At 40.5% G+C, this 14052-nt stretch overlaps 1 protein-coding gene across 1 annotated transcript in view; it reads right to left on the bottom strand.

Annotated features, from left to right (window-relative positions):
- Positions 1-14052, bottom strand: part of plxna3 (plexin A3) — a 147623-nt gene that overhangs the window by 29287 nt on the left and 104284 nt on the right. The window contains exon 13 of the mRNA XM_063464401.1: positions 7359-7559. Coding sequence (XP_063320471.1) covers positions 7359-7559 — 201 coding nt within the window. The remainder of the gene's footprint in view (positions 1-7358; positions 7560-14052) is intronic.

Genomic DNA, 14052 nt, shown 5'->3' with positions numbered 1-14052 from the left:
GATCTATGTTTTGTGTCACTTGGCTTGTTATTCAGAGTAATTCACTGGGAAACATTTCTCCCACCGGGACAATAAACTCGGGTCGATCTTAATTCTTGTTTCTTTTTACTTGTCAGTATTTCTCTTCCTGCTCCTGTCTGCTTTCTTAGTGTCTCCCCTCTCTCTCTCTCCTGCTGGGTCTTAATGTCACAGAGCTGGTGGACACACACAGAGTATGTGTGGCTCTGTTGTCCCCATGGTAACCCTTGTGGTCGCTAGGGATGCCACTATGGGGTCAGAGGTGCTTGGCAACAGCGGCATGAACGTGTGTGTGTGTGTTTCTCTTTAAGAGCTGCTCATGCAGTACGTTGAACTGCAGTTCCACTGGTGTCCACTGGGTTCTGTGTGATTAAATTTAGTGGACTTAAAGTGGATGGGAAACCTTATGATTCACAGTTTTTATACCTGTACAGGTGATCTTTATCACCACAGATTTGAATGGGAAATTTAAAACGAGGCTAATTGGTTTTTAAGTGAGACAAAGCTGGCAGTTTGGGCCTTAAATGAAACAGTCAGATTTCATTTAATCTGACTGTTACAAACTGAGTTTGTAGCTTCTGTATCAAAGGCTTTTCCAGAGGCCCTACACACTTTGATAAAGTGAACATTCACACTTTGGATAACTGAACTGAAACGTAGTTAGAGGCTGTACAGAAAACATCAATCAATCTAAATGTTATATAAATCAGCCTATATCTTCCAAGTCGTCTGATATGCACCATTGAACAGCAGATAGCCTCTTTGCTTCTGGCCTTGCAGTGGCAGTGCATTAGTAATCTAGGGGCTAAAATTGTCCACACTGTGGATAAAGGCGTGCCTTTGCTGCAATGACTCAATTTATCTTTAAATTTTAACTTAAATGTAACCCATCTTTCTAAATCTCTGGTGCCAGTCTTGATTTCACACTGGTGTTAACGAGCTGGGTTGTATGTCCCAGGTGAAACTGCTCACAGAGATGTATGGTCTTGGAAGAAAATCTCCCTGCTGTCGCTTTGGTCAGTAGCAGACTGCCACAGTTCCCTATAGTTTGCAAACGCCAACTACTTGCTAAGCTTTCACTACAGCCTGGTGGTGAGTTAGCAGGGCAGCTGGGTGCCACAGTACTCCATGTAAATTATGGACAACTGCAGGAATCTGCTAATGTCCAAGGAGGTTGTGACACAGCACTCTATTGGTGACCAATTTAACCCAGTCACAGCCAGCAGCCCATAGCAACGATTTTCAAACCGCTTTGTGAAAACAGTGGTCCCTCGTTTATTGCGGAAGTTTTGTTCTAAAAATAACCCGCGATAGGTGAAATCCACGAAGTAGCCTACTTTTACAATTATTATAGATGTTTTCAGGCTGTAAAACCCCTCACTACACACTTTATATACTTTTCTCAGACAGCCATGAACATTTTCACACTTTTCACTCTTGTTTAAACACTCTCAAAGTTCAAACCTTCGTAGAAAAATAAGTCCAGTATTATAGAATGAAACCAAAGGCACCCACAGTTACCTTTGACAGTGCAAAAAGTTTCGTCGACATTGTTGTGTTGGTTGGGGAGAAGACTTACAAACATACGGTACAGTGTACAGAAGACATGGCACCAGATTGATTGACAATGGTCTACAGCCAATCAGGAGGCAGAACACAATGCACTGTAAAAAAAAAAAAAAAAAAAAAAAAAAAAAAAATCTGCGAAATAGCGAGGCCGCGAAAAGTGAACCGTGTTATAGAGAGGGACCACTGTACACAGTTTCTCTCTAGCAACTGGGCGTAGCCAGGAGGTTGCTGACTGGCGAGTAGTAGTGATGTGTCGGTCGCGAATGAAACGGCGCTTAGAGCCGTCTCTTTGAAGTGAACGACGCAAGCCGGCTCCTTATTGGGAGCTGTGGGGTTTTTTTTTTCCTTTTTTTTTTTTTTTTTTTTTCTTCTTTCTCTCACCCTCTCTCTCGCACTTTTTTCCCGCTTCACTCCGCACGCGAGCCTTGTGCTTTGCGCTGGGAAGAGGGGGGAGGGGCGGTAGTTACACTTGCAGTAGCACAGGAACAGAGCCGGAGCGAAAGAGAGAGAAAGAGAGCGAGGGACAACAACGTCACACTAGAAAGGTATAGTAATCATCCACAACTATTTTCAGTTGCGGATGATAAATGATTCAGAAAGTTTATTCATGCAGGCCCATATGACAGAGAATATGCATCTTCTTTTTGTTTTCATATTTTAATTTATATTTAATTGTGTTGTGGTTTGCAGTGTTTTGTGTTGTTTCACTTTAAATTGGTTTAAAAGGAAAAAGCTGAAAATTTAAATAGTTAAAAGTTAGTTGGTTTTTGTATTATATGATTTATTTATTACATTTTTTGTGGAGTGAATAAATAAAAGTATATTTACGGTGGCCCCTAGAGACAAAGCACGTACAAACTCCGAAGCACGTAAAAACTCCAAAACATGTAAAAACTCCAAAACACGTACAAACTCCAAAACACATACAAACTCCGAAGCACGTACAAAACACAACAGAAGTGCTCCAGGATGCTTGGCGCAGTGTTGAGCTTTTGTTACCTAGTGGCTACACAAGCCAGGAGGTACCAACGACCGGATTTGGTGTGTGGTAGTAACAGGTAAATGAACATTTTTTTAAATTATTTGAATATGTATGAGTGCTTGTGTATAAATACACAAACAATACACATATGCTTTCAATCTAGGTAGCTCTGATTTGGAAGTTCAGTTAACGCTAGAAATGTGTTTTGGAGTTTGTACGTGCTTTTTGGAGTTTGTACGTGATTTGTCTCTAGGGGCCACCGTATATATTTATATATAAACATATATAAATAAAACCACGTTGATGTTTTTTTACATTAGTAATTCCTTTTGTGCATAATTTTATATTGTTGTTAATAATAAATTAATTAAAGTAACAAAACAACCTGAAGAGCCGGTTGGGAGCCGAAAGAGCCGGCTCTTTTTAGTGAGCCGAGCCGAAAGAGCCGGTTCTCTAAAAAGAGCCGGAAATCCCATCACTAGCGAGTAGTGACTGTGGCCGAATGTAGCCTCCTATCTTTTTGTTGTTCTTCTTGTTTTCCATTCAGGATGTTGTCTAGAAGACTGACATGGTCCATAGGCATTGTATTTTCCACATGAGATCTCTACATCACCAAACGGGAGAGCACAATATAGTGCACACATAGGGATGTATTATGTAGAATATTTGTAATATAGTTTTACGTGTATGTGTTTATTTTAGAATGAATGGAATGAAAATACTGGGTTTCATTGTATAACTTGAATAACTACGAAATAATTGTTCATCAAGTACTGACAGAAATATTCAGACGTTTTACTTTTTTAAAGTGATTTATTGTAATAACAGTACAAAAATATCGGCAATCAAAATAGTCAAAGAACTCGTGCTGCAGAATCAAATATACATTAATTTATTGGACCATAATTGATTAATTAACATGGATTTTGCTTTAATGATGCAGTTAGAGATTGTTTTATTTTAAGTCTACACTGATAGCGGAGTTTGATTTAACACAGTGATACAGCCAAAAATACCTTGAGCTTTAAAATAAATGGTATGCTGTATAAAAAAAAATATTTGTACTTAGTGGCCTGAGGTTGCAATCAAATTTCAGTGGGTTGGTGCCCACAGCATGGACACACCCCTGGCCATATTATAACCGGGCTTAAGGAAATCATTTTAGTTCTTAAGTAAAAGCACTTCCTCCACCACATTCTGCTTTAATAATATTGGGGGTGAAAGGAATAGGACGGAGGAAGGAAAAGAAAAATGATAAAGGAAGGGAATGGGAAGTGAGATTGGAGAATTAATGGAAAGGTGCATGTAGAGTAGGAGGAACATAGCAGGAAGGAACGGGGGGAAATGAGAAGAATTCCCTTTGGAATAACTGCAGGCGAAGATGGAGAGACAGATGAGGAGGTATGCTCTTAAAAAAATGAGATCATTTACCATCCACTGTCACTTCTCATCAAGCTTTCATCTATCAGACGTGCTTCCACATGTAAACTTCATCACATGATCGTACATCAAACCCAGACCGACCGGGCTGAAGACAACCCGCCATCATTAAAACAAAAAAATCCTGCGATAACACACGATAATTAAGCTAAGGTTAGCCTGTTACCTTCAGTAGATACAAAAATAAAGCAAAATGACTGACAAGGGAGTGTAATTATAGACTTCTATTAATTTATTTGAAGTGTTTTCTTTGCCTACTATAATTTGTATGTCGACTATAAGCTATTTTTGAAAATTACGACAGTATTTCCCCAGAGATATTATAAAAAGGGAGAGAGATGGTAGTTCAATAATCTCGTACAGAAATATGTAAAGAAAATCTGAAATATATATATCTAAACGGCAGCTACTCCACCCCACCACTGAAGAGCTAATGAACAGCCAAGACGGGAAATTACTCGTTGACTCGTTTTTATAGTAAAGATCTGCGCAAGTCAGTGTTTTTAGACAAGATCTCCGTTTTACAGATGTTTTATTACTTTTTAATTACTATTTGGTAAAATAGATTGGGCAGTCTTGTAAGAAAAGCCAGTAATATCTCAGAGAGGAGACAGCCTGTGCTTTGGGTCATTTATAACAGGCATGTCCTTAGGAAGGCTAATGACATACTGGACTGTCTGAATCATCCACTCCACGGGGAGTTTGAGCTATTGCCCACAGGCCATCATGTAAAACACCACATGTCTCTTTTTTATTCTGAGGACTACTAATACACTTAACGGCAAGTTACACTCTGACCATATTTCTGCTGCTACTGTGGCATGTGTGCACTTTCTTCGTGTTTATGCTAAATTTTAACAGTTTACACGAAACCCCTGGTGTTATATTACAAATAACCTTGAACATTAAAATGGAATTTATTCAGTGCTCTGGTGGGATGAGCAGAGAAAGCGATCGTGTTGCCTGTGTGGAGGCTGAGTGTGTTACAAGGCTGGATGTGGAGCTTCATAAATCTTATTTTGGAGCGAATTCATCAAACCTTCTAACTGCTTTGTAATGGCTTTAACAGTTGACACTATATATCATATGAATGTTCCTTTGTTGATCAAAAGGAAAGTTTCATGTATGTAAGCGCCTGAAAATAACCACCCTTGCTTCTAGGAGGACTTTTGTTTCCCCAAGATTGACCGCTGCAAGGGGCTGGGGGGCAAATAATCTTTGATGGCAGGATCAAAACCACACCCACCAAAAATCAAACAAACAAACAGTATGTACAAGTTAGAGCAACAATGTCACTGCATCTCTACTGCAATGGTAATCCTGTCTGAAAGCGGTCTTAGACCGTGCTTTTATTTTGAAGATTCAATAGTCTGTATGAAGAATGTTAGAATAGCAGGAGTGTGTGTGTGTGTGTGTTTCTCTTGTTGTACTAAATGGCCAATTTCCACTGGGAATAGTAACTTAATTAAATACAGACAGAGACACACACACATACTGACCATCTGTATGTAAGTGTTGTGCTGTTGTCTGCCATAGTAGCAGTATGTTACTGCATAATAAGTGTGTGTGTGTGTGTGTGTGTGCGTGCGAGGTGTCTTTAGGGCGGCCTCACCGACAGGAAGACAGATGAAGGACAGGAAATGAGCGCGAGCAGACGGACAACAGTTGGTTTGTGTGTGTGTGTGTGTGCGCGCGCGCGCGTGTGTGTGTGTGAGAATGCAGGACATCGAAAGGCGAGTGTCATCTCACTAAAGGACAATAATCAATCTGTGGAGTTTGTGTGTTCTTGTATGTCTAGTTTTGTGAGGACAGATTAGATTTTATGTTGGGTCCGGGATATGGGAATAACTTCAGTGAGGGTCCTCACAAAGATAGCCCTGCAACGTAAGTGTGTACATGTTTGTGTGCATGAACTAGAGTTAATGAACATTACAGTGAGCGTTTTTAAGGTCCTTGAAATACTTGGCAAATGTAGAGTTTTTTGAAAGGTATTTCAGGAAAGCAGACATTTGTGAACGCTCCTTTTTTAAAAAAAATATGTGGGCATTTTAGAAAAATAGCAATACCTTGGAAAAGTGTAGAGCTATTGGGAAGTGTGGATGGTATTGGAAAAAATGGAAAAATGAAAAAAATGAACAATTTTAGGAAAATTGTTCAAATATTTTCAGAAAGTGGAGATTTGGGGAAAGTATGGGCGTTTTGGTAACTTGGTGACATTTTTGTGAACTGTGGATATTTCAGAAATGTCTGGATACTTCTTGGGAAACAATCGGTATCTTTGAGGAAAATGTGGACATTTCAGGAAAGATTTAGAACATTCTCAGTTCTCTTAGATAAACTTTTGAAAGGCAAATAAAAAAGCAAGAAAACTGTTGGAGGCACGTGTAGGCAATTATAGAAAATAAGGACATTTTGGGGGGCAGTTTGGACCTTTATGGTAACATGGGGATATTGTAAAGTTTGGGGACTGTAGGATTGTGTAGATATTATGGTAAACTTGGAACATATTTTGGGTTTTTTTCTGGGAAAAGATGGACACTTATGAGAAGTGAAAACCTTTCAAGAAAATATGGGCATTGAAGGAAGTGTGGATAATATGGGAGTATGGATATTTCAGAAAAGTGTGGATATGACTTTGGGGAATTTCAGGAAATTAGGAGCACTGTTAGGTTTACATAACCTAACATTTACTGTTTTTGGACAAAGTTGAAAGATTTCAGAAATAAATTTGTTTTGCTTTGGAAATTGAAAGGAGGAACATTTTGTGAGAAAATGTCCACTTTTTAGCAAATGTGGATATTTTAGGAAAGTGAGGACATTTTCAAGAGGAAAGAATATTTTGGAGAAGCAGTGATTTTCTGGCAATGTGTTTTAGAAAGTCTGACTATCTGTGAAATGTGATTTTATCTATCTTCACAAATTTCGGGAGCTATTTACTGTTCAAGTCTCGGTATCTGATCAGTTTATAACCAGATTAGGGTCAAGAGCTGGGGAAATATCATGTCACTGATGGTCCTCACACTGACAGAAAGACCAACCTGAGTGTGTGTGTGTGTGTGTGTGTGTGTGTTAATTCAATCCCAGTCAGACACATCAATACTGGCTCTCCACCTGAAGCATGACCTTTGAACTCTGGAGGTTCACCATCATCATTCTAGACACACACACGCACTCAGACACACTAGACTGTGTGTGTGTGTGTGTGTGTGTGTTTGTGTTTGCTGATGCTGCAGATGTGTCAGAGTCACCTTCAGCTGAACACATGTTAGCTTGTTTTATATTCTCGTCTCTCTCTCACTTGGCTGCATAATGAGGAGCAGTGCATGCTGGGTCATGTAGTGTATCTTACCGAGGTGTTCTGACACTGAATGCAGGAGGAGTTGAAGCGGACGGCGGGGATGCGCTGGACTTTTCCCTGGATGTTAAACACGCACTCGTAGTTTTTCTGACCGGACTGAGGTTGGGGAAGGTTACGAGCTCTCAGCGTGATTGGACGAACCATCCCGGCTGGAACCAGGATGTCAGAGGTAGGGATTATCTGAGGACAACCCTGCAGAGAGGGGGAAAGGGGGAGGTGGGTTAGTACACAATCATTTATCATTTATGACAGGCGAATGGAAATCAGCCCAGTGTATGATGATATATGTCATTATTAGAGAGAACTGTTTCTATTTTATTCACCGTAAACTATTGATCAGAGTCAGCATATGTCACTGTTTACAGGTACAATAACATGTTGCATAGCTCACTTTAAATACATCTGTTTTTAAAGTTTCCTCACTTTACTTTTTCACAAATGCTCATTTCTTTTCCAAAATGCCCTCACTTTTCACAAAAGTACACTTTCTAAAAATGTCCCAACTTTTGAAAAGTGCAAAATGTGTTCAAAATATTAATAAAAAAATTACATTTTCCAAAATGTCCCTGTTCTCATTTTATACATATGTTATCAAAATATCACTTTCTCTCTCTTTTAGAAAAAGGTTGTTTGTTTTTTTTGCAAAAGTCTCTAATGTCCATGAATGTGCCCATAATCCAAAAGTGTCCATATTTATTCTTGCAGTTGTCTTGAAATTTGGACTCCCAAACACAGAAATACATAGTCTTCCTCACACACACACACACACACACACACACACACACACACACACACACACACACACACACACACACACACACACACAGAGCCAACAAAGGCAGATAGCTTATCTAACAATCTGTCATCACTGAGTGGGGACAGAGACACTGTAACAGTGAGTTTGTGTGTGAGGTCAGTAATGGACAGCTGGTGACAGATCCAAACTTCCTGCGGCTGCTTGAAACACACCCCCATACCCCCACACACAGTGTACACACACACACCGACACAGTGCACACACACACACACACACACACACACACACACACACTGAGTCTCTCAGTGGGGTGAAAGCTTTATTAACGACCGTCACTACGGTAATTAATTGTCTTGTGAATGACAGGAAGACCATTAGCTCCACAGGAAGTGGACCAAAGCGCAGCGGTCGCCAGCAGCTACCGTGGAGACTGTGTGTGTGTGTGTGTGTGTGTGTGTGTGTGTGTGTTTGGGATAAAGGCCAAGTGTGGCTGTGAGTCTCTCAGCAAACCCTCGACATTTAACCAAGCACATCAGGCTGCACTAGAAACACCCAAACGAGCACAACGGCCCAGACACACCATCACACCGACACATCAAACAAACTTTATTTGTCAAGCAGAATTCATGTGGAAGACTTGATGTTTCCACATATGTGATTATATGATCCATTCTGATGTTTAGATCAGTGATATTTAGGTTTGGAATTAAAAATTTCTAACCAGGAAACAGCAGGAAAATCTAATCAAAGATTCCTCTTCCAGGAACACCTGTCCCTCTGATACACAGGATCTGTACCAGCAGCAGCAGAAAAGCTGGAACTGTTTCCACCTTAAGAGTGCTTGTGCTTTTCATCATGGTGAAATGTGGCCCTGGAGTCTACTGCTGTAGCACGAACTACAGCCAAGGCTGTTCTGAATGCTCTGCCATATGTTTATATGTCTGTATGAGGATTTTCAATCATAAAACTTTAAAAGTGCGCAGCTGAGATCAAAATTAAGGCTCATGTTAAGGAAGCGTGTAGTCCAGCTTGTGAGTACTGAGTACTACTGAGTCCCAGAAATACATGTAATGTTTTTGTAAACCCCTATATGTGGTATTTATCGTGTGTATTACATTTGTTTTGGGGGCTTTTCCAGTGACGGTGTTTCTGTTATCAGTTTGTAAATTGGTCTCCAGTTTTTCTTCTCTTCACTTTAGAGCCGTGATTCTCTGTGGGGAGTGAAGGTAAGGTGTGGACAACCAGGTGAAGAGAATGAAGAGGATAAAGCAGACTAATTCAAATTTGTTATAAACTGTCAGATAACCAAATTTCTCTTATGATACTGCATTGACCAAATTCAGCTTGGATGCTTTTTACTGTCAGTGATTGATGAAAACTGTGAGGTGTAGAGTTTGAATGTATTTTTTGACTGAAGTGGATCGTGCTGCATAAGTCTGAGAGAAAGTTTACTATTACCTGGGCTTAGGTTACAATTCATCGTAGTTACAGCTATACGATTTAAATGTTTAGAACGTTTTACTTTCATGGGATTAAAAATTGCCAAACACGCCATTTTGGAAAGTAAATGCTGACACAGAGTCACATGAGCTTTTCCACATTTTCTATCACATTGTACAGACTGTTCCAGAGGAGGAACATATTAACATATTAAACATAGACAAAAAAAGGTATGTCCCAATTCGAAGGCTGCTCCAAATGCGTCCTCCTTTTCCCCAGATTTGAAGGATGGGTCGGGTGTATCCTTCGTGGCCCAACCTATCCCAGAATTCATAGCGCGGCCCAGCCAATTCCAGTTTCCAACAATGGTGGCAGCTACTTAGTTTTAATATTACTCTGTCTGGGTCACAAAATAAATGTTTAACATATTTTCAGGCGAGAATGTAGCTGTGTAAACTTCAAATATCTGCTGAGTTTATCAAGACATCACATATTTGTAAAAGTCTCATTTCACAGTCTCGCACTTCAGTCTGTCTCGGTCTTCGAAGGACCCGGCCCACGTAGACCGCGAAGGCCGGGTCCTCCGAAGGATGCGGCCTATGAATTGGGACATAGCTAATGTTTCAGTTAAGGTCACTGTGAATGATCCCAAAGCTCGAGCTGCAGATTGTTTTGCGTACTCTTGAGTCTATATGATGCCACAAAAAGGGGACATCCCCAATATCGTCATCACATCTCTAACTGTGAGCGCTGAACCTCCACCTGATCTTCCAACCTCCTGTTTGTGAGGAGCAGCCAGTTTAGAGAAAGCTGGCTTAAAGGGGGAGGAGCCAATATGGCTCATTACAGAAAGAGGACGAACTGAGGAGCCAGTATAAGAGCCGTAATGATAATTGTGATTATTAATCATGCAAAGCGTCTCTAGCTATAGCCTTAGCAGACTGTATTTTCCTCTTCAGAGGCTCATATGGATGCAGCGAAGGCTTCGAGGCAGAGCCGTCTTCTTGCATCTGTATTGCCTCAGCTGCAACAGCGCCAGCTTTGGGCCCGTCAGAGGCTGAGCTCCAATTGATATGGCTCATGCGCAGCATGGTCCTTGATTAAACTAATGTCCACTTCACAGGACTCAGAGAATTTTGCTGCTTTCTATATTTCTCTGCACTGGAGATCAACAGGTGAGTCCCGTCTCACACATTCAAACCTCTTATCTTATTCTCCTTTTAGCATGTTTATACAGCGGGTGGGGTTTAGCTCGGGGTGAGGTTATACTTTGGGGGTAAAAGAAAACACAAAATCGCACAACTGAATCAATGGAACTAAATCTTCACAGATCTCCTTCGTTCATTCTAGTGCACGTTTTTGTTCCTCGTCTATGCACCGACTGTGACAACTCCAGAAACCGGCTCCTTGTTTCCTGCACAGCTTTGCCTTATCTCTACTCTTTTAGTATCGCAGTTATTGCACAAATACTCTCTTATTCTGCACTGAGTCTACAAAGGCGGCTCTTTTATTGCACTGAAGTGTGATTTGTAAGCTTACATGCTATATAAACACTGAGCTTATCATTAGCAGAGTCTGGAAAACAGAAAGGATTGACTTTTGTGGCCTAGTGTTTTCAGCTATTATCATCAACATATCATCAGCTTTTAAATTATCTTAGCAAACTGTGTTTTCACTTATGTTCTGCAAACACACAGTGATCATTAGCAAAATGATTATTGGGTGTTTCAGTGGCTTTTAGAGCTTTTACTCTGAGAACAGCTGTCTGCTGCAGTTATAAAAACAGCCAGAGTCAAAACACTAAAATTGTGGGGGGACAGAAAAACGTGACCCGAGACTGAATACAAGATCTGTGAAGTCCAAATCAGCTGCAGAACAAGCTGATGATTCTCTGTAGGTTAATCGTTACTAGCGACACCTGAATACTGCCAAGACATACATAATTTAATTAAAATACTGACTTTAAGCACTTTAAGAGGAGACAGGTAGGAAAGTCCCTCTGATGAAAACGTGGACCACTAAATTCCACATGCAGAGATTAGCCGTTTTCACATGTGCACAGCACCTTAACATCTGTACACATTACCCAGTGGTGCTGCATTCAAGGTCCAAAGACAGCGTACGTCATGCCACTACATGCTAAATTGTTCTTGTGGTTTAATAAAATTAATTTTAATGCAGAAAAGGTAAAAAATTTATCAGAATTAAAGGATGTTCAGTTTTTAGTGGGCGTCACATCTGCTACCTCCTCCTTCTCTATTCAGTTAGCTCATGTAAACCCCACAGAGCGTTTCCAATAATGCAAATGAGCTGAAAGTGGACTATATCTCCCATTAGTCAAGGGCGGAAATCTGAAGTCTGTTTGAATTTCTAATAAAATTAAACCCTGCATCATCTACAAATTCTTTCATCATTAATAAAATGATCAGTGTTGCTGCTTTACCAGGTGTAAAAATTAAGTAGCTCGCTAACCTAAACATGATATAGCATGTTCTGACTGAGGGATTTCTTAAAAATTCAAACGTACAGCTCTGCTATCACTTCCAACATAAATGAAGACAGAAAACTAAGCATTAAAGCATTAAAACATGTTAAAAACACAACAGCTTTAATAAACACAGAGTAGTTTAAATCTGGAAGCAGAGTTCATATGTCATCACTTAACAACCGGATAAGGTCATTTCTCGTCACCTTCTGTCTTTGTTCTCTGATCCTACGAATATTTATTTTATCTTCTCGTGTCTGAATTTCCTCATTTCTGATCGTCTGCCCCACCTTAGTCATCTCCACCTGTGTCTCCCTGTGTTACAAGTTCTCTGCTTGCTGGTTAACAGTATTGTTCTTCTCCTTTCATCACTCTTCTCTTCACCATCCACAGAACAATCCATTACAGTTCTATAATTCATATTTTAGTAATTAGCCAGAAAACTTTTTGCCCCGGAGAAACATGCATATATTTATTAGCAAAAAGGTGTTTTTCACTTAAAGCTGATAACTAAGCTGCTGTTCCATTTACATGAGAAGCTGTTCCTCATTTAATAGAGGAATAAAGTAAAATCAGGAAGAAACAGCAACAGAATGCAAAAACAATTTACTTACAGCCTGAAATATGAAATTGTTAATTAAAAGTCGTGTTGTCAGGTGAGTTCTGTGAAAAACAGATAAGTAGTTGTCTGGTTAATTAAAAAAAATCATTCTTTTTTCTCAGCTGTGCACTTTCTTTATTCTCCTCTTTCTGCTGACAATCCTAATTTCTCAGCTGTGGATGAAGAGCATCAGAGCTGCTTCTCTTCGTCCTTTTCCCTCTTTCCCTCCCTCGCTCCGTCTTCCTCTCACACAGATGAAAAAGAGACCTTTACTCTGTGAGACACTTTAACCTGCTTGAATAAAGGTTAAATAAAGAATAATGAAATTTCAGCCTCCTCCTTCTCCTTTTTCCTCTATTGCTCTTTTCCCCTCACGACTCCCTCGTTTCCCCCCTCCCTCTCTCTCTTTAGTTTGCCTAATTGCCTGGTAATTAACATTAATTGCCAGGATTGGACGTTTTCATGTCAATTAAGTGGCTATTCATCTTCTATTAACCAATTAGCCAATCAGAGGTTGTTTCTGTCACCCGGTAATGACACCGAGCACCAATCACGTCAACGAGACGCCCAAACAACTCGATCCCGGCTCGCTATCCTCTCCACTAACGAGATAACAAGCAGACTGAGAGCAGCTCAGCTCGTTAGCGACACAAGTGATCTGTTACTCAGTGGCAGGTGGAAACTGACTGCTGGATCCACATTACACAGCAAACTAACTGCTCTGTCTGCTGAAACACTCCACTCTTTACTTCCCTCTTTGTTTATTTAGCGCTTACTTGTGTGCAGCTTGAAACAATCATACCTTCTGATGTGACGGGCTTTTAACGGCGACATATACTGCTCTCTTCCAGCTCCAGATTTTTATTCTGGGACACTGAAGTAGCTTTGCAGGATTTTGTTCAAAAACAATCTTTCTTTTCTTCTTCTGGCTCTTTGCACAGCCTTAAACAGGCCATCCATCCATCGCCTCTTATCTAGGCCTGCGTCTTGGTGGCAGCAGTCTAAGCAGAAACAGTCAGATATCCCCTTTTCTGGCCACCTTCACCAGCTCTTCCGAGGATACTCCGAGCTGTTCCCGAGCCAGCTGAGAACAATAATCACTCCAGCATGTTCTGGGTCTGCTCCACGCCCTCCTCCCAGTTTGACATGCACTAAGCACCTTACCTAGGAGTTGTGGCATCACATGCCAGAAACACCTTTGCCAGAGGATAAAGGGCTTGCCCAGTGTCCCACGACTACTCCTGTATCCAATCCTAAGTTTGATCAATGGAGGACTATGATGCCCCTGAAGCTGGGACGCATCCTCAGATCTCTTTCTTAAAAAAAGGACCACCACAGTCTGCTAATCCAACGGCATTGTCTCTGACTTTTAAGGAGGTCACTCTCATTATTGAAGCCATGA

This window comes from Pelmatolapia mariae, linkage group LG20, assembly GCF_036321145.2.
Source record: "Pelmatolapia mariae isolate MD_Pm_ZW linkage group LG20, Pm_UMD_F_2, whole genome shotgun sequence".
Classification (NCBI taxonomy): Eukaryota; Metazoa; Chordata; class Actinopteri; order Cichliformes; family Cichlidae; genus Pelmatolapia; species Pelmatolapia mariae.
The sequence above is the reverse complement of the archived record's forward strand: the minus strand, read 5'-3'. Positions and strand labels throughout refer to the sequence as shown.